Source organism: Fukomys damarensis, unplaced genomic scaffold, assembly GCF_012274545.1.
Source record: "Fukomys damarensis isolate Sample0158 unplaced genomic scaffold, DMR_v1.0_HiC HiC_scaffold_11, whole genome shotgun sequence".
NCBI classification, from domain to species: domain Eukaryota; kingdom Metazoa; phylum Chordata; class Mammalia; order Rodentia; family Bathyergidae; genus Fukomys; species Fukomys damarensis.
The window spans coordinates 27,546,394-27,567,369 of record NW_022900923.1 but is presented as its reverse complement, the minus strand read 5'-3'; the positions used below and the strand labels follow the sequence as shown (position 1 = coordinate 27,567,369).

Below are 20,976 nucleotides of genomic sequence, written 5' to 3'. Positions count from 1 at the left end.
CGGCCGGAAGGAGGGCGCGGGAAGCTCCGCTCTCCTGTCAGAACGGACGCGATCTGGGTCCGAGCGCTCCAGGGCGATGTCTCCTGAGGCCTGGCGCGTGTGGGCGCCGAGCTCGCCCCGGGTCGCGTTGGTCACGCCGGCCTGGAGGTGGGTAACACCCAGTCCCCCACAGCCCTGAGCCGCGGGGTCCTTTGTTCCCGCTCCACGTTGCCCGCTTTTCTTGCCAAGCGCGGGGAGGAGGAGGCGGGAGGAGCTTGGGAGTGGCTGTCCTGACGTGTCGGCGCTGAGTGACTGAGAGGCCGGCCAATCCCGGTCGGGGGTGTGCGGCCCGGGGCTCCCGGCCGCGCGGTCAGGGGACAGGGGCCGCCTGGCACTCTGGGGCGCTGGCCACTCTCAGTTGTACGAAATAGGTGGAAAGGTTTGCTCTTTTATATTTTTTGTCTTTTGACGCTTTTTGCAAAAGGTCTGTGGTCCTAAGCTCTTGGTAAAAAGGCATCAGGCAGTATCAGATTGAAGGTTGAAGATAGGAACATTTGAACCAAAATGCCTTAGAAGTATATCTGTTATTTTTCAGGATACGGAGTAGAGGAGTGGTTTGAGACAGGTGACATTTCAGACAAATCAGATGGCCTGAAGGTTGCGGGTTTTTTATTGTTGTGTTTTTGTTGGCTTGTGTCTGTTAGTGATGGTGGTCACAGTATCCTGGCATCAATTTGTTCTTTGAGTTCCTGTGTGTATGGCCTGCTGGCTAATAGTAAATGTTAACTCTGGAAGCCTAATATTACTGCTAATATTTGAACGAGTGTAGTGTGGACTATCGCGGCCATTTTTTAAAGTGATTATAGCACCAATGCTTGAAATAAAAAAATACTACCGAAAAGTTTTAGGTTGAATCCTTATGAAACTTATGTCTTAAAGATGCTTTTTTGTAAACCTGGACGTGGGGTAAACACTGGCTTTAGAATTGGATTGAGAGTAGTGTTATTAATGCCACCCAGCAGGTTGCTTTTCAGAGGCTTTATACTTAGGTATCTAGGGGCGAACTGCACTTGACTCACCAGAAAGACCTGGAATGGTTTTTCTCTGTATTTTCTTAATTGGTGAAATCTGCTTTAATAGATATTAATTTCTTTTTTGTCTTAATTTGTAGTTCTCTGATTCTCACTCCTCAACAAAGCATTTTAGGTTTTAGTCTTAGTTTTAAATTAGTGTCTTTTTTAGCTACTTTCTGAAAGTAAGAGTTTTGTTTTTCTTGCTTGGATATTTTAGGGTGGTAATTCAGTGTGGTTTTGCGGTAGGTTTTTAAATTTAAATGTTTTCCTATTAGAGAAATATTTTAATCATTGATGTTAAGGTGAGGTAACACTGAAAAATGGTTAACTTTTTAACAGTATTGATTGTACTGTTAAATCCGGCATGTAGAAAATCTTAAACGTTGGAGGTCCACGTTGTGTTTACTAGAGAATGTAGATTCGAGCGATGTGAATTAAGAAATGATTTCTGGGATTTTGTTAGAACCACAGAAAATATATACTTGTAAACATCAGTTACCACCTTGTAAATGCTTTTAAATTTATACTGAGATCAATTTTCTTAAGCTTTTGATCTTAACCTGGGTGTACAAAAGCTAATAGTACTTAAGCATCAAACTCTCCAAACCATTTATTTTCCTCTGTCGTACCTCTTTCTCCATGTAATAGACTAAAAACAACTGTTATGCTTCCTAGATTTCTTCATTTTTAAAAAGTTGACTGGTAATGATACTGCAACATCCAAGCTCAAATATCTTGGGTCCCTGCTGCCTTAGTTAAGGACTAATGGTGGACGTACAGAATTTTCAGTGAATGTCCATGTTTTACTCATTCCCCATGCCCCCCACACACCCTGTTTTGCTGCTGTGCCTTATTCTTCCCTGCTTAAATCCTTCATCTGGTTTCCTTACTTAGCACTGTTTAAACATTAGAATTAATCTCATGCTCCTACTTCCACTATTATGTGCATTCTGTAGTCTACGATCTGTTAGAACCAAAACTGCTGCAGTTTCTGGAATTTGTGCACTGTCATACCTTCTTTCTTCTTTTGTGTAAGCTATTTTCACCGTGCGTTTGTCACCTTGGCTGGTATGTGAAGTGTTTAAGGCTGGGCAATTGAGTTAAATCCATTGTTATAAGCATTCCATTCCGGTTTGTGCTTGCCATATGTTTGGTGCCACAGGTGTTTGTGTTGTAATGAAAAAAATTACAAAACTATAAGATTAAAAGTGTGGAACAATTGAGTTTAGTGCTTTTGATTTAGATTGATGATGACTGATAGTAGTTTGTAGAGGTGACATTGGGAAGCCACAACTTCTTGTTCTAAAAGGTGGACTAGGGACATTCCCAGCATGCCTAAGGCCCTGGGTTCCATCCTCAGTGCACTGCAAGGGAAAAATATTGGTCCATTTACTTTGACCACCCTCAAAAAATGAACACATTAAATATTTGTAATTCATACTGAGTTTTTAAGAATGCTTTGAATTTTTATTTACTTATTTTTGTTGTTGCTGGGATCAAATATTAGGTCTTTCATGTACTAGATTCTCTGCCACTGAGAGCTACACTGGCACCTCTGAGCAGTTGATTTTTTATCTTACTCTTAAGGCCAGAGAAGAATTTGAGGAGGGGGCGAAGGATGTTTACCCTTTTCAAAACTCTTTCGTTTTTTTTTTTTTTTTTTTTTTTTTTTTTTTTTTTTTTTTGTTTCTTTGTTCTTTTCTTTTTGGTACTGGGGATCGAACTCAGTACCTTGTACTTAGGAGGTAGGTGGCAGAACCACAGTGCTAAATCCCCAGCCCTTTCACAACTTTTAAGACTTGTTAAAATTGTATTTTTCACTTACAATAATCTCTAGGGGCTGTGGTAACTTGTAAGTGTCGTTATTACTGAAGCACTTTACTTAACAAATCTGTCTTCTATTTGTTACATTGATATATTTATCAATATATATTTGACCTCAGTTTTAATTTTCAGTTAATTAATTGAAAGTATATAAGTAAGTTTTGTACTTTTAGATGACTCTGGGATGTCTGGGCTTTTGGTTTGGCTTTTTTTTTTAAGCTCTCCTCTTTGGGTGGGAGGGGTACCCGAGATTGAACTCAGGACCTTATCTTGCAAGGCAGGCACCAGCACCATTGAGCTAAATCCCAGCAACTCTTCCTTTTTAATTCAACTAATTATTGTGCTTGAGTTTCATAGACCACCCAAGATTTGTGAATTTGGGGAGTGGTTTAAGACTCCTGATTTGCCTAAAATTGCTTTAATGAAAACGAATGTAAAGTTTCAGAAACAAGTTTGCATTAAGTTAAATGTCATCCACGTGTGGGCTAGCTTTTTGATATCAGCTAAGGTTGTACCGATCAGTAGATATTAAAGAGATGAGGTTTATATTAAAACTGATGCACAGAAGGTCAAGTACTCAGCATAACAGGACTGTTTCAGAACTTGTAAATGTACAACTTCATATTGCCACAGTTGCTCCAGAAATTCGTCAATAAGATATAAATTACCACAGTAATATTAAGTAATCTGTTTTATTTCCAAAACAAATTTAAGGTAGAATATCCACTTTGTCAAATAATAAATAGGTGCCATTTTATTCTTGGTTAGATCATGATAGATTTGCATTAAATACTGAATAAAGTTGAATAAACTTAAAATATTTGTAAATCTTCACATTTAGGTGTTTTGCCTTTTCAGATGATGCATTTAAAAAAAATTTTTGGTAGCAAATTTTTATTAAAAATAGGAAAAGAAACAGGCTCTGCAGAGCAAGTTAGGGCCAAGTAGGAAAAGAAGTACACCAGAGCATGAGGATGGTCCACCACACAAGAGAAGAAACAGTGGCCCCGATAATACATTTTAGTCATATAAAAATAGTTTGCATGGGGTTCCCTTCACTCGTGTTTTAAATACACTTTATAAAACTGAAGAAGAGTTGTTAAGTATGGCTGTGGGTTGGCCAGTCAAGTGTATATGGTACATAAAGTGAGCCAGGTCTTGGTCAGAAATGTTTAGAGGTTTCTTTACAATAGTGTGTTCTGAGTACATAGTATATATTTGGAAAGCATTTGTTTGTTAAGAAAAGCTGGATTAACCACCCTAGATGAAAGTATAAAGCAAAAGAAATGAAAATTATGCAATAGTATGATATAATTTGGCAAAGAGGTAAGCATTGACAACAATCCTAACCTGTGTTGGAATACTGAGTTTCCTTGGAATGAAGCCTCAGTAATGGAGAAACCGGTTAGGGAATATGGGATCCAGCTGCCTCTACAGACTGTACACGTGTTAAACCTACATGGTAGGTTTATTGAATTAGAATTGGACTGGCCTTTACTGGAGTGTTGGAGCAAGTGATTACTTTCTTGGCATAATTGATAGAATTGTAGGTTTGATTGGTATATAAACCAAATCAAGGTTGTTTAAAGATATCCATAACTATGCATGTATTTCATATAATATTTTAGTTTTGTAGTTCCCTAAATTAGTGATGTAATGTCAGTTCAGGTGTTTTTAAGTGCCATATAAATTTGACCCTAATAATTGATGATATACATATGAAAATGGGGATGAATAAGAAAGGGTATTGATTTCCTTGAAGATTTGTTTTGAACCAGAATTATTTCATTGATACTTTGTTTTGCATATGCAAAAAATGATCATGCAAAGCACAGAAATGAATACTTTTTTGTTTATTTTGCTTATTTAAACAAATTACTCATCTTTATATTCAAGTTTTAGGCTAGTTGAGGGAAGATGGGTTAATATAAAATATGAACAAAACAGACTTTGTCTTCATGGGCTTAGAGTTAAGGAAGATAAGCAGGTAAACAAAAGGGGAACACAGAATGGGCAAGCAAGAGCGTCATGCATGCCTTGTAGAGAGTTTGTCTGTGAGAATGGGGTAAAATTACTTTCAGATGTGGGGAAGTAGCAGAAGCTAGCTGTAACGGTTTCATCTGGCAGAGGTTGGATTAGGGGTGTTTCGGGTTGAACAACCCTTCTTTCCCCGGTACTAGGGATCGAACTCAGGACCTTGCATTTGCAAGGCAGGCACTATGCCACTGAGCTAAATCCCTGGCCCAAGGTCAAAACAGTTTGAAGGTATGCAGGCTGCAACATATAGAGCAAATTTTGGGAAACAATTGTTTGCTGGCTCCTAAAAACAGATGTCTCGTGTTTTTTGTATTAGTTGGGATCTAGGAATATTAGAGTCAGTCAGTATTTATATCGTTTAATTCTTTCTTTAATTAAAGTAGCTCCTACCCTGTGGGTTTTGTTTTGTTTGTTCATTTGTTTGTTTAAGATCACCCAATGGGAAGTTCAGCGAAAAATGTTTACGTATAATTATATTTCTGTTAATTTTTTTAATGTAGTGTGACTGTTTTTGCCATTTATTTCAGAATCTTAAAGATCAGAACTTGTTTTGCATGATCTGCTCTGCTTAGGTCAGGGACAGACTTTGATCATTCTAAATCTCTAACCTAAATTGTTATTGTTACAGATTATGGTGTATCGTTATCACAGAAGAAATTCATGTCTATAGCTCTTAAGGACTTGATTACATCATTTTCAAGCCTGAGTTTTGGAACCAACACTAGAGCTTAAGATTACATCTACCTTCATTTCAGCCAGCTGTCTTCATACTTTGACAAAGCGCTTCAACACTCCATTGCCTTGGATTATTTGAATCCGCAGTAATACATTTTTCACCAGTATAGTAAGGTAAGTGAATATGCGGAATCCTGTCCAGCATTGAGACACATTGTTTTTCTGAAGATTGCTGAGTACAGTGTCAGTCTGTCATGTTTAAAGGAAGAAAGGTCAGTAATGATTTGGGAAGCGTTTCTGTAGTTTTTTTTCCCCTTTCTGTAGCTAGTATCTCCTGTTACTGTGGTTTTGGTTTGTTTTATTTTCCTCTCCTCCCCCTGCCCCTTTTTGAGCATAGATCCCAGGGCCTTCGCATAGAGCTATATTCCCAGCTTTTCATTTTGAGACAGGGTCTTGCTAAGATACCCAGGCCGGCCTTGAACTTGAAATACATCTGCCTTGGTCTCCCAAGTAGCCAAGCTTACTGACATGCCCCACCATGACCCCTAACTTCACCTTTTAAATTCTTGCCTTATTTAAAAATATTTGTAAAAATCATTTGGCAGACATGGTACCAAGATTTAATCAGACTTTTTAAATGTGAGTTTTAGGCAAGGAAGGAAGAATTCAGATAGTTTTCTGTGTTTAAATTTTGATTTTCTAATTTTGAGAAATAAAGTCAAATGAAGGACCCTTTAAGGAAACTGAAAACATACAGATGTAGTACATATAAGTTTTCTCATCTGTGAGTTAAAGGAATAAATAGCAGTCCATATCTAAGGAAATGAACGTATGCGTGGTGACTATTTCATTTCCTTCTAGGTTTTTTTGGGTTGCTTGTTAACATGGGTTTGGGCAGTATGGAGTTTTCTTCCTTCAGAGTGAATATGTAATAGGCATGGAAACATGGCTCAAGTTATTAAAAAAGACTTCAAATACTTGGGCATTGAGCACCAGTGTTGCTTTAGCCAAGCTTTTATTTGATAAAATTTTTGTGCTACTGATAGGATGGAATGTGAAAATAAAGACATTATATTACTCTTTATAAATTTAAGAACCACCATTTATAAGTAAGATAAACTCATCTCTCTTTTTGCTGTTTAGCCAAATTTATAAGGAAAAATGATTCCCAATGGATATTTGATGTTTGAAGATGAAAATTTTATTGAGTCTTCTGTTGCCAAATTAAATGCCCTGAGGAAAAGTGGCCAGTTCTGTGATGTTCGACTTCAGGTATTTAAAATTTAATTGGAAACTTGCACAATTGATCTTTTATTACTAAGAAAATCAGTTACTAAAAGTTTCAAGTTCTTGGATTCCCCCTCCCACCACTACCACCATAGACATTTAAAGAAATGGCTTTTTAAGAGAATTCTTTATCTAGAAACTTAAGGTTAAGGAGGCTGTTGTGGTAGAGAGCTACATAGTCCCCTATACTTCTAATTTAAATTTTTTTAAATTTCAGGTCTGTGGCCATGAGATGTTAGCACACAGAGCAGTACTGGCTTGCTGCAGTCCCTATTTATTTGAAATCTTTAATAGTGATAGTGATCCTCATGGAGTTTCTCATGTTAAATTTGATGATCTCAATCCAGAAGCTGTTGAAGTCTTATTGAATTATGCCTATACTGCTCAGTAAGTACTTCAAAGTCAATCATATAATTAGGGACTATTATCAACAAGTTGCATATCTCCCTTATATTTAAGTGTCTGTATTTTAAGGTTTTATCATAAAAATAAAAACTTTTTTTTTTTTTTGTAGGTTGAAAGCTGATAAGGAATTAGTGAGAGATGTTTATTCTGCAGCCAAAAAGCTGAAGATGGACCGAGTCAAGCAGGTATGGTATGAAATATAATATAAAAGCGTTACTATTTCTAAAAGAGTTTGTGTGATCAGAATGCAGAAGTTGTCCCAAAATATTGTTTAGCCCTAAGAATTTGAAAATACTCCCCTCACTACTCCTGCCAGAAAACTGAATATGTTGTTTTAACTGTTTGGCTATAATAAGCAAAATCTTACCTCTTGTCAGAAAGATAATTTGGGCTAATGTCTTCCTCTTTTGACAGTCCTTCTGTAGCATGCTAGCTATTGTGATGGTGTTAATTAAAATAGCCCTTTTTCCCAGGAGTTAATCACATAATTCATATTCTTGTATTCTTCTATATATCTTGATTCTTTCAGTGTATTGTGTCTAGAATTTAATGCCAGTGAAAAGTGATTAATAATTCATAAGAGAAAAGGCATTTAATTTTCTAATGCAAGAAGTCAGTAAACTGCAGGACATTGGAATACAGCCATGTCCGTTCATTTACATATGATCTGTGACTGCTTTACAGCTACAGTGACAGAATAGCTGTGACAATCTGGCCCTTGTTCCAGTGCTACATCCCTGCTCAAAAATCCTTCTATGATTTGTAGCACATATTCCTGCATTTAGCATTCCAAGTTCTCCATAATGCAGTTGGCTATTTTTACAAAATTGTTTAGTTGTTTTACCTTTTACCTTGTGCTCAGCCAGACTAGGGTGGCAGCATCTTTCCTCCTTCTAGTCTGTACTCAACGTGCACATCATCTTCTCCATAGAGCCCAGTTTGGATATTGACTGTCATGAAGCCTAACCAAATATTCTAGTTGAAAATATTTATCAGAACCTATGTAATATTGCAGTCTGTCATATATCTTCTTTAACAACTTAACTGGATGGCACTCTTTGATGTTTGTCATTTGTACGTGTGTTTCCAATGTTAAATTGTTGTATTGACAATGATTTTTGATTCATCTTTGTATCTTCACATAGTGCTTACACGTTGAACATCACATATTTGTTGGATAAAATATACATAAATGTTGGCACTTACATGTTTGTTTTTAAGGTTTGTGGTGATTATTTACTATCTAGAATGGATGTTACCAGCTGCATCTCTTACCGAAATTTTGCAAGTTGTATGGGAGACGCCCGTTTGTTGAATAAAGTTGATGCTTATATTCAGGAACATTTGTTACAAATTTCAGAAGAGGAAGAATTTCTTAAGCTTCCACGACTAAAGGTAAGGAGTACAGCATATAAATAGATTTTATGTTAACTATAGATGTTCCAAGCACAAAAGTCTTTGTCCATGGATTAAACAAGTAATGTTCAGAAAAATGATAATATATTATGGTTATAACTGGCTTACTTTGCAAATTAATGTAAATGTATGGAGTGCAATTTGGCATCTGTGATTGCTTTATTATGAAATTGAGAATTAAGCAAAGAACTCAAATTTCAGTCCTGATCTGTGTTGCACTGTTTTTCCCTAACCCTAGTTGGAGGTAATGCTTGAAGATAATGTTTGCTTGCCCAGCAATGGCAAATTGTATACAAAGGTAATCAACTGGGTGCAGCGTAGCATCTGGGAGAATGGAGACAGTCTGGAAGAGCTGATGGAAGAGGTTAGTTTTAAAGTAAATGGGACTCAACAATTCTTAAATATTATTTTGCTGTAACGTGAAGGATTCCCTTTCACTTTTATTTTATAACCATGACCCTAAAGAATTTAAATTTTGCTATAGGTACCCCTAAGCTGAGAAACAGGGGGGGTGTCCAGGTGAGCTGAATGAACTGTTCAGTTTGGTCTTCTGCTTTTCTTTTTTCTTTTTTTTTTTTCTTTTTTTTTTTTTTTAATTTCTTTGCCTATAATGTGCTGTTAACTTTCTTTAAAGTAGCATGTAATTTGCTTTAGAAATGGGAGGTGGTACTGAAATTTTCTGTAGATTCTTAATTTTTCTTCACAGGTTTTTGCTTTAAATTTGAGAAGTAGGTAAAGCTTCTAATGGTTGTTCCTCCCCATTGGTTTATCTCCCCATAGGTTTATTAACAAAACTAGGATACCCAAGACTGAAGAAACAAGAGGAAACCTCAAGTGTATTGACACGTAAAGAAGCAGCAGTCCTGCCCCAGTTCTCCTAAGAAAAATCCGCTGTGGGCAGAGAACGATGATGATTTAATGGTGTTTACTCCTTACAGGATTCTTCTCTTAAGAGCTTTGTGTTTTTCTATGGTGTTGTTCATACATACAGTCATTCAATTAACTTGGGCTACTTTTAGAAAATATACATGAAAAAATACTGATAAGCCAAATGAAGGGAATGAAAAACATGCAAGCTGGAGCAGTAGCCTTGAGTTTATTCCCCTATACTTATGCCTTCTAAAATCACTAAAGGCTTCCCAAATCTTATTAGGCATATAAAACACTGTCACCATTGTGTTCTAAAAGGACTAACATCTTTATATTCTATGATTTTCCACTTGAGAATCAGATGCACTAGCCAGTATTTGTCTCTGTGAAGGAAGATAACTCTGAAGTTTGAGTTTTTGCATTTGTTTTTCTTGACATTGTCTACAGGAGAGAAGTATGTTAATGCACATCAGACCATTTATCTTCAAAGGGTGTAAACTATTCAATATTTCATTGTAAATATGTATACTTTTAAGTGTATATATTTTGTACTAGTGCTTTTTTTTTTCATAATGTTACATAATAGAAGCTATGAAAAGATGAAGATTTCTTTCAAGCCAATCAAGCCAAGGATTCTTCAGCCAGTATTAGAAGATTTTGTAGTTGATTTTGGGCTTTTTATTTTTGCTTTTTCAATTTTTACCACCATGACATGTATTTTTCTTTACTTTGTGCTCCTGCCACAGTAAGATGTCAAGAAGCTCAAGAAGCACACTGGAGGTTACCTTGAGGCCTTTGTGTGATCTGCATACTAGTGGAGTAGCCATGGTGACAGTAGCCACATGGGTGTTCTGTTGCTGTTTTGCAGGTTCAAACCTTGTACTACTCAGCTGATCACAAGCTGCTTGATGGGAACCTACTAGATGGACAGGCTGAGGTGTTTGGCAGTGATGATGACCACATTCAGTTTGTGCAGGTACACATTGCAGTCGGAGGTAACCTCAGGTTAAAGTTTGACTGGAAAATTTTATAGCATACTTAAATTTTCCTTTAATAAAGGAAAGTGGATGAATTTTATTGGTATAACCGGACAGAAACATTTTTGGGAGAAAACAAAGCAGATCTTAGAGTTACTTGCATTTTGCCACATGAAAAGTTAACTCAGCAAGTTAGAAAACTCCATGTAGATTTTTTTTCCCCCTCATAAGTTAGGATTTACAAGTAGTAAGAGAAAAGAACAATATGATGAAATAATATAGAAGTTGTTTGGGTTGGATATGAGAAGTAAATATTTGCAACAGGCATGACTGAGAGACCCAATTTAGAAAAAGATACAGGACTCTTTAAATTGTTGATGGCTATGAAAGAAATTTTGGATGTTTCTTTAATACTGAGCTCTCATTATTTGAAATTAGAAATGGTGTAGTTAATATGGATTATACATTGTAAACTTAGTAGTTGTCAATCATGTTACAACTTGATTTAGATGTTTCTTGAACAAAATGAATTAAAACAAGTTCCATTGTGTTGATTGAGTTACTTTGCCTTTTAAAAATTCAGTTTGATTTTTCCTCTACATTTACTGAGTAAAGACATACTTAAAACACATTTTCAACAAATAGTAGAGAACAAACATCTCAGGTATATATGAATCAATATAATACCGAAAAGTACATAAGTCATTTTTCAGTGCTCAGGTCAAACCCAGGGCTTTACACATGCTAGAACATGCTGTCCTGCTGAACCACATCCCGAATTCCACATCTTCTATGTGTCATCTAGTGAACCAAGCAGTGTAAATACTGTCTATTATAGGAAGAAGAAAAAAATTGTGGCATTGTAGATGCCTCCTTACCCTTTCTTAATCACTGCCCTGCCCAAAGCAAACCATTGTCCTAATTTCTAACATAGTAGCTTAGTTTGCCTATGTTTGAAATTTATATAAATGATTGTTACAGTATATGTTAATTTTCTTTGTCCTTTGGCTCAAACTTGTATTTGTAGAGTTAATCCAGATTAAGAAATATTTTCCTTTAAAAATTGGAAGATAAATGGTAGAGTTAGTGGTAACATATGGTTGTTACCAGGTAGTAACTGAACTCTGGTGTCTGTGGCATTGATGGCTAAATATTTTCTAAGGAATTTTTGGGTTTGAATTAGTTGAGAACTTTGGTTGTGCTTAATTATTTAAGGTTTTTCTCTCTTAACTGCAAGTATTTGAAGTTAACATTTTTATAAAGTATTTTTCAACAAGCATAGGTTGAACACCCAATAAATGGCAGGCCACAGTGACATGACTGTGCAAGAGATAGCTTCTGCTTACAGAACAACTATACAGACTTATAAGAGCTTAAAGCAGAAGGCATATTGGAGGCAAGAAGCTGGAGAAATTTCACAGGCAACGTTTGAGCAGTCTTGGGTTTCAAAGGAGTTTACATAGTGGCTATAAAAGTTAGAATATCTGTGCAAGGATGCTGCTCTTGGAGTAGGAGGTCAGAAGTCTAGGAGAAGAGAGAAATGCTACCTGAATGGGGCTTCTACTTTATTCTGTAGACAGCGAGAAGAATTTAGATGACATCTGGCGTATTTTGCAACTTTTAATAATTAGGAAAAACTGGGCATTGGTCCAGCAAGAAAAGATTGGGTAAATTATGTTATTTCTTTACACCAAAGATTTGTACATTTACTAATCATATGGTTTGCCTTTGGGTTACAGTCTGAACTGTGGAATCTCAACTGATGTGTATTTATTAACTTTGCAAAATTGTTGCCTTGGAATTTTCCTATTTTTATTGCCAGGCATGGAATGTAGATTAAAGTGTGTGAGACCAATTTTAGACTATTGCAAGTAGTAGTTTAGGCTTAATTTATGAGGGCTTAATTTAAAGGCATGGTGAGAAAGGATGGATTCCTCACGTATTTATATAAGTAGACAAGTACAAAGATCAAATTAGGCCTTACTAGGAGAAAGAATGGATTCCTCATATATATATGTGTGTGTATATATACACATGTGTGTGTATATATATATGTGTGTGTGTATATATATGTATATATATACATATATATGTGTGTGTGTGTATATATATATATATACATGTATATATATGTGTGTGTGTGTGTGTATATATATATATACACACATACACACACACCTGTATACAAAAGTCAAGTTAGTAGGCCTTACTGATTAGGGAGATTTGGGAAAAAGACTAAGAAACAGTGGGATTCTGGCATGTGTGACTCAGAATTTGAGGCCATGAACAGAGATCATGCAGTTAGGATGAGAGCTACATCTTAGGCTTCAGGAATAAAAAAGGAAGTTGAGAAGAAGCCATTAGAAAAGTAGGAGCACAATTATAATCTAATTGTGTTATAAAAGCTACCTACGGTAGGAATAGAAAGTTTTAAGGTAGAATAAACAAACTTTCAAATCCTGTGAGAAGTAGTGTGAGGATAAAGGCTATATGTACAAAAGATTTACTCTGCAGTATTTCTGTTAGGCCTATTACACTAACTTCAGTGTTAGTGCTTTTCGCTTTCGCATTCATTTTCTGCCAGTTATAGTCTATACATTAAAGCAGTTCTACCATAAAATCTCTTAATGTAAGCAATATTTATGATACTTTGGAACCTTTGCCACAGGATAGGATAAGGTTTTGTGTAACTTGTAATTGCTAATATCAGATGAGGTTAAATAGCATCTGTCTTATTTTTTATTCCTAATATTTTCATACTGTATCCCAACCTGTCACACCTTTATTGGATTGAAAGATGATGTTCCTGAAGTGCCCTATAATACCTAAATATGTCTAAATAGAATTTAATAATAACCACCTATTTGATATGTTCCCTGCCTTTTCTTATAATGGCTCATACATCCTGAGTGATCCAGACCTAAACTTGATGGTTTTTTCCTAATAATTTATCAAAATACTTTTATTACTTGTTCGGCTTTTTATTTCCACTAGCAACCCAGAATTATTAGAAATCTTACTTACCCATGTGATCTGGCCCCAGGACCAGAATAAATAAGCAGAGGTGACCACGTACTGAAGGGGTGGTATTTGTTCCTTTGGCACTTCTGTCGGGGTAGTCTGGACACTTCCAGTTCCATGTGGTCATACCCTCAGAAGTGGCAAAGGCTAATGTAACTGGGAAAAGCTATGAAAGGAAACTCCGACATGAGAACATGGTATATAGTTCTCTTAGAATCATTTGGAAATTGGCATCCTTGCCCACTTGTTTCTGTTCCTTTATATTTTGTGAGTATTTGGTTCTTTTAGTATTGTTTCATTTCTGATTGCTGTTTTTTATTTTGTGTTGTGATGTAGTTTTGTCTAGACAGCCAAACACATAACCTGTAAGACAACCCTGAAGAAATTATACTTGGTATTTCTTGTGATTACCACTTTGTTTTTCCTGTAAAATAACTTTGAGAGAGAACAGATGAGGCTGTGTTCATGTTTTGCCAGCATGAGGGGTACTAATACAGTTGTTAGGTTTGATAGTTAAACGAAGACAGTGAGTTAAATGTATTCATTCAATTAACTCATGCCATTTTAAATTTATAGCATCTTGGGAAATTCTCTACTTGATATCAACAACTTATGTTGATTATAGGTTGTTTTCCTTCCCATCTCCTTACTAAGGTATCAGTCATTCTGATACTTGATCTGAAGCAGGTTCTTTGAATTGTTTAAATTGAGCTTTTTCTGACCAGGCTAATTGTATAGATATAGTTGTTTCATTATTGAGTGGAGATGGTAATGTGCTAGTGGCTTGTGTCAGTTGGAAAGTGTTGGTTTGTATTAGTGTGCTGTGCGTGTCATCTATAGGTGGAGGATACTCAAGTGTTTTGGCAGTGTGGTGGAATAGCTCAGGAACAAAGGTACACCAGCTATGGTCTTTGGCTAGGTTTCTGTAGCTGCCTTTTGATTTTGCAGAAAAAGCCACCACGTGAGAATGGCCATAAGCAGATAAGTAGCAGTTCCACTGGATGTCTCTCTTCTCCAAATGCTACCATACAAAGCCCTAAGCATGAGTGGAAAATCGTTGCTTCAGAAAAAACTTCAAGTAAGTATATGACACTGGCCAGGTTTTGATTTATCTGTGTTTAAGGAGTATTGTCAATTTAATATTTTAAATTGACTAAGGAAAAAATTTAAAAGCGGTTAAATTTGGCATATAGTAGCAGAATGTTCCATTCTGGCATCTGGAGACTATGGAGCCCAACTCAGGATCATTACAATAAACAAAATATTAGTAATTTTGCATCTTAAATGTGGGACTTTTGTGCTTACAGATAACACTTACTTGTGCCTGGCTGTGCTGGATGGTATTTTCTGTGTAATTTTCCTTCATGGGCGAAACAGTCCACAGAGCTCACCAACAAGCACTCCAAAACTGATCAAGAGTTTAAGCTTTGAGATGCAACCAGATGAGCTAATAGAAAAGCCCATGTCTCCTATGCAGTATGCACGATCTGGCCTGGGGACAGCAGAGATGAATGGCAGGCTCATAGCTGCTGGTAAGAATGGAAGTATTTAACTGGCTAAAGCCATAAATGGTTACTAATGCTTGCCTGTAGCATCCAGATTCTGGGGGAAAAGGCTTACTAATCTTTCTTCTATGGCATGCCAAAGACAGATTAATAAAAAGTAAATACTATTGAATGCTCCTAACTTTAGATGGAATTATGACTTTTTTCCTTTTTTGCATTACTGGGAATCAATCCTAGGATCTCACACATGCTAGGCAAATACTCTGGCACTGAGCAGTACCCTCCAGGAGCCTATTTCTAATTTTTTCCTCCTAATTTTCAAGCCACAAGTAAGCAGTTCACTCACACAGATGTTATTTTTCACCTTTACTAGCAAGTTGTTAAAATATCAACCAATTGGTCTTTAAGAGTTTTGGTACTTTTCCTTATTGTGTACATTACTTACAGACATTCTGGACCAGAAACCCTGGCCTGGTGTAATATTTTAAATAAATCTTTATGGTTTGTTTGGTTTTTATTTTGTTTTGTTTCGTTTCTCTTTTTTACCAGGTGGCTATAACCGAGAAGAATGCCTTCGAACAGTTGAATGCTATGATCCACATACAGACCATTGGTCCTTTCTTGCTCCCATGAGAACACCAAGGGCCCGATTTCAAATGGCTGTGCTCATGGTAAGCACATTGTATAGCAGGCACAACCTGTATGTCTTAATCACTTTCCTCATCTCTGGGACAAAGTACACATTAAAGGAGAAGAGGTTTATTTTATTTTGGCTCACAAGTTTGTAGAGGTTTCAGTCTATGGTTGGCTGGCTCTGAGGTAGGGCAATGGGGCAGAGGAGAAACTGCTTGTGTCATGGTGGCTGGGAAGCTGAGTGAGAGGAGGAGCAAAGGAGGGAGATAGACCCTTCCAGGCCATGCCCTGAGTGACCTACCTCCTCCAACCGGGTTGTAAACTCATCAGTCAGCTCACCCACTGAAAAGTGTAGTGCCCCTGTGATCCCGTAACCTCCACATCTATGAGCCTGTTAGGCTTTGTGGGGGCGGGGAGAGCATCTAGATACAAAACAGAATACAATATTTAGGTATTTTTGCTCATAACTTCAGCATGGTGAAAATTCTTATCTCACTTTGGACATAGGGCCAGCTCTATGTGGTAGGTGGATCCAACGGCCACTCGGATGACTTGAGTTGTGGAGAGATGTATGATCCAAACATTGATGACTGGATTCCTGTTCCAGAGTTGAGAACTAACCGTTGTAATGCAGGTAATCATAACTTCTAAGATAGCCAGTATTTAAATGATTACTAAATTACAGTATATAACTATATCTTATATGTATGTAGGAGTGTGTGCTCTCAATGGTAAATTGTACATTGTTGGTGGCTCTGATCCATATGGCCAGAAAGGACTAAAAAATTGTGATGTATTTGATCCTGTAACAAAGTCATGGACAAGCTGTGCTCCTCTTAACATTCGTAAGTTTTATTTATTTTTTAACCTGTGAGTCAGTGTTATGTATAGCATACATGGTTTTGGTAGCTGTAGTAATCTTGGTTTAACTTACTTTTGTAGGTAGGCATCAGTCTGCAGTCTGTGAGCTCGGTGGTTATTTGTATATAATCGGAGGTGCAGAGTCTTGGAATTGTCTGAACACAGTAGAACGTTACAATCCTGAAAATAATACCTGGAGTTTAATTGCATCCATGAATGTGGCTAGGCGAGGAGCTGGAGTAGCTGTTCTTGATGGTGAGTTGTGATACGGAGAGGTGAAAGGCAAATAGTGGCAAGAGTTCTAAAATTCCAAAAAAATATAATGACTACCCTTGTGTAATTAAGAATTTAGAAACAGCCATCTCTTTTGATGCAGTGGGCATTAGGTGTTTGTCCATTAGAAGTGTTTAAATCAGATTCGATGTGATATATAACTTTATTCGCCAACCTTTTGATGAGGTGTACTTACTGAAATTTCAGTTATTTTCTCTCGTAAACCTTACCCATAATGTATCATCTTGGATTTTTTTTAGAACGGTGATTTAAATTTTTTTTTCAAAGCAAAGTTTATATAAATGTCTTGGGTTTTCCATAGACTATTCCATACCTAATTGGAAATTAGATCTTTATTTTAATAAGCCTTTCCAAAATATTAAGCTTTCTTTTTATGTAGACACAGCCTTCTTTTTATGTCTATTTATTGATTTAGTTACTGTGTAATTATGTAATTGTAATAATTTAGTTAACCATTGTTTGGGAACAAAGCTCAATCATTATAGGCTTATCAATTGGTGAAAGCCTAAGTGTATAGGCACAGTAGCAAGTAACCTACTGGCTTTGAACTTTGGTCAGGGTGTTTCACAGATCAGGGCAGGCTAGTTAAATGATGGTCAGATAAGAAAGTAATGAATTTGAGAATCTGTCATAAAAATGTCTTCTAAGCTATGTAGATGTGCTGGCACATACCTGTAATCTCAGCTACTAAGGAGATAGTGACAGGAGGATCACAAGTTCACAAGTTTACGGCCATCCTGGAAAATCTAACAAGACCTTGTCTCAAAATAAAAAGGCCTGGAGATGATAGCTTAGTGGTAGGACACTTGCTGAGCATGTGTGAGGCCCTGGTTTTCTTAGAATTTCAATTAGCTGAAAACTGCCTGAGTAGTATTTCTATGTAGTAGATCAATAGAAAAGTTCCAGTGCACAGGTATATTTCAGATTACCATTTAGTAGCTTTATCTTAGTTGTCCAACTTCTTGTGCCTCTTGTTTCAGTATCTGTGAAAGAATGTAAGTAGTGATTTCTGCAAAGAAAACAAGAAATTTTCTGATGCTGCTGCTCCCTTTCTCCAATTCTCCAAATTGCCTTAATTCCACACAGGAATGGATTTTTATCCATTTTACTCATTTTTATATTTTCAGGTTCTAGAGTGCTTGTCACATTAGGTAGGTAATTAAATAAGTTTCTGACAGAATGGTCATTTCTACTTTGGGGGGGGTACCAGGGATTGAACTCAGGACCTTGCGCTTGTGAGGCAGGTGGCAGTACACTGAACTAAATCCCTGCACCAGGCATTTCTACTTTTAAAACACTGTTTTGTTTTGTTTTGTTTTGTTTTTCCTTTGTTGTTTAGAAAGACAGACTGAAGGGTTCGTTCCTTATACTTGAGCCTCCTCTACATTTACCTTGTCTCATTTCTTTTAGGAAAACTGTTTGTAGGTGGTGGCTTTGATGGCTCTCATGCTATCAGTTGTGTGGAAATGTATGATCCAACTAGAAATGAATGGAAGATGATGGGAAATATGACTTCACCAAGGAGCAATGCTGGAATTGCAACTGTGGGGAACACCATTTATGCAGTGGGAGGATTTGATGGCAATGAATTTCTGAATACCGTGGAAGTCTATAACCTAGAGTCAAATGAGTGGAGCCCGTATACAAAGATTTTCCAGTTTTAACAAATTTGAGACCCTCTCAAACTAACAGGCTTAGTGATGTAATTGTGTTTAGTAGAGGTACACTTGTGAATAAGGAGGGTGGGTGGGTATAGATGTTGCTAAAAGCAACACAGAGCTTTTGCATATTGCATATTATTAAACATGCTGTACATACATTTTGTGTTTGGAAAGGAATGCAAAGATGAAGGTCTGTTTTGTGTATTTTTAAGATTTTTTTTGGTTATTTTACTTTTTGGAAGTTGCTATTGTAAAAGAATAAACCGAAAATTGATTGGGCATATCATTTCAAGAAGTCCCTCTCCTCTGCATTTGTTTTGCCAATTTGCACATTAAATAGCTCTTCCCTCAAATGTCTGTTATGGGGCGAGAGGAGTAGGGTTTAAAGATACAGGCAGTTGGGTTTTTTAAGGGCCCTTTTTCAATAACTGGAACACTCTATAACAAAAGATACTTATTTAAATAGATGATAATGACTATTTTTGTTTTTATTAAAAGAAAGCTGACATGCCTACCAATATTTAATCTTTTATGATTGCCTTTTTATAACTTTTTATATTCTCAGCAGAGTGCTTTACCTGTTGAAGTAAAATATGGCAGATTCAAGTTATTGAAGCAGAGTGGCAGTCTTAAAGGATGCAGACTGGGGTGTTTCCTTTAAAAGTTCAGAATGCAAACTTGTTAGCGTTTGCCTCCGCTGCATTTTTATTTATTATTTTCTTGAGAATCCAATACCAATGTTTATTTGAATGGAGTTGCTGAACAATAACATAGCAATGATTTTTGGTATTTGAAACACTGGTTTGAAAACATTTTGACCTGAGGGTATAATTTATTTAGCAAGACATTTAATATATACCAGTAAATAACAGTGACGTATTTTATTTTCTAAGTAATTCCTGTTTTTATTATTATAAAACAGTTCTAAATGGAAACCCGCTATTGAAAAAATTTAAATTGTATTGGGTTTGTGAATGCAGCCTTTATCAGAATTATGTTTTTGTTCAGTTTTTCTATTCATATGGGTAAATACTGGTTGGGATGACGTGATATCTCATGTATAGTGCTACACACCTAACTTACAGTGCTAAAATTAGCACACTATAATGCTTGCTGCAGATGCAAACACATTAAAGGTACTTGGCAGGAAATCCTTGCACCATGAAATTAATATTTAAATGTTGTTTGTATATTCATTCATTACTAAAATTTTAGGGGAAATTTTTTTTTTCCATTAAGAATTACCTGAAGGGTGCTGGGGATTTTACTCAGTGGCACCGTGCCTGCCTCACAAGTGCAAGGTTCTGAGTTCAATCCCTGGTCCAAAAAAAAAGAAAGATGAATTACTTTAAGGTATTTGTGTGGAAATACTCATCTAGCTAGCACCTTGCATCTAAAATTAAGGTATGGAGAAAGCTATTTTTTTCACTGATGAAACATAGGAACCAAATGGGCCAGCTGGGATGAGATGATCATTCAGTGGTTAACTTGGGTTAGGAAAAAATTAGGTATTTTCTTCAAATACTTTGGTACTTGGGTATCTTGCCACCTTATTTCTCTCATATGTTTCACAAAGGACCACCAAGAGTGGAAATCAGATAAACTGGTTAAAGTGTAGTTTCTGACTAATCATCTATATCTGGTTTGATTCTGGACTCAAACTAGAAGGTTAGAGGATTTGAATTTGCCTAATGTGATGACTGTTCTTTATATGATCTCTGTATGTTCTATTCAAGGAAATAAAGTTTTAGTTGAGGATGCAGCACTAAAATCCTTGAACTTTTTTCTCATTGCATAAGTGACATGGACCAGGCAAATAATGTGTGGAGATGCTTTGTGCCAATGTTTTTTCCTCCATGAAAGTAGTTTGGTGGGTAAAAGTATGTTTTTAAGGAAGTTTCGTGAGTATAAATTTCCATACAGGCAAAACAAAAACAGACCAATTAGTGTTTATCCATGTCTGAAAGTTACCTCTTCTTTGGGAGAACATGGCATAGTTTTAGCATAACTTTTAAAAATTGGGGTTTAAGTTGGTTTTGTTTTTTAGTATGAGTTTCAGAATAGTTTAAAGATAGTTGCTGACAGCATTTAAGCAATTAGACAGTAAAACATACTAGATTTTCTAAAATGTTAGCATAACTTATGAAATACTTACTTGCTTTTAATTAACCAAATATTTGCTGTATTTGGCATGAATTTGACTTTCATTGTGCTGTTCTGATTTTTTGTCTTTGTGTATTTGCATTTGCCATTGCTTAATATTTTAGTTCCCTATATAACAGTCATTTTGGGGGGAAATCCTAGATTTGGAAATATCAGATAAAATGCTAAAATCCTTTGCCTGATTAACGAATTCAATATTTAACCTTTAAATCTGTCCAGATGTTAGAATTCTTAAAATTGAAACAGGCAAAGAAGAGTCCTGGTAGAACATTTTTTAACCCCATTTTTAACCCTT

At 36.3% G+C, this 20,976-nt stretch overlaps 1 protein-coding gene across 8 annotated transcripts in view; it reads left to right on the top strand.

The window, feature by feature from the left end:
- Positions 1 to 19,851, top strand: part of Ivns1abp (influenza virus NS1A binding protein) — a 23,071-nt gene extending 3,220 nt beyond the window's left edge. For 2 of the 8 annotated variants that reach the window (XM_010631742.3, XM_010631741.2), the window contains exons 2-15: positions 5,542 to 5,762; positions 6,732 to 6,860; positions 7,093 to 7,262; positions 7,390 to 7,465; positions 8,502 to 8,675; positions 8,935 to 9,060; positions 10,435 to 10,542; positions 14,513 to 14,642; positions 14,872 to 15,096; positions 15,619 to 15,740; positions 16,210 to 16,336; positions 16,416 to 16,547; positions 16,645 to 16,818; positions 18,268 to 19,851. In XM_010631742.3, the coding sequence (XP_010630044.1) occupies positions 6,750 to 6,860; positions 7,093 to 7,262; positions 7,390 to 7,465; positions 8,502 to 8,675; positions 8,935 to 9,060; positions 10,435 to 10,542; positions 14,513 to 14,642; positions 14,872 to 15,096; positions 15,619 to 15,740; positions 16,210 to 16,336; positions 16,416 to 16,547; positions 16,645 to 16,818; positions 18,268 to 18,521 (1,929 nt within the window). In that variant the 5' untranslated portion in view covers positions 5,542 to 5,762; positions 6,732 to 6,749 and the 3' untranslated portion in view covers positions 18,522 to 19,851. Of the gene's footprint in view, positions 1 to 395; positions 419 to 5,541; positions 5,763 to 6,731; positions 6,861 to 7,092; positions 7,263 to 7,387; positions 7,466 to 8,501; positions 8,676 to 8,934; positions 9,061 to 9,476; positions 9,618 to 10,434; positions 10,811 to 14,512; positions 14,643 to 14,871; positions 15,097 to 15,618; positions 15,741 to 16,209; positions 16,337 to 16,415; positions 16,548 to 16,644; positions 16,819 to 18,267 lie in introns of those variants that run through there. The other 6 variants (XM_010631743.3, XM_010631744.2, XM_010631745.3 and 3 more) reach the window with 6 other exon arrangements.
- Positions 19,852 to 20,976: the final 1,125 nt, after the last annotated feature.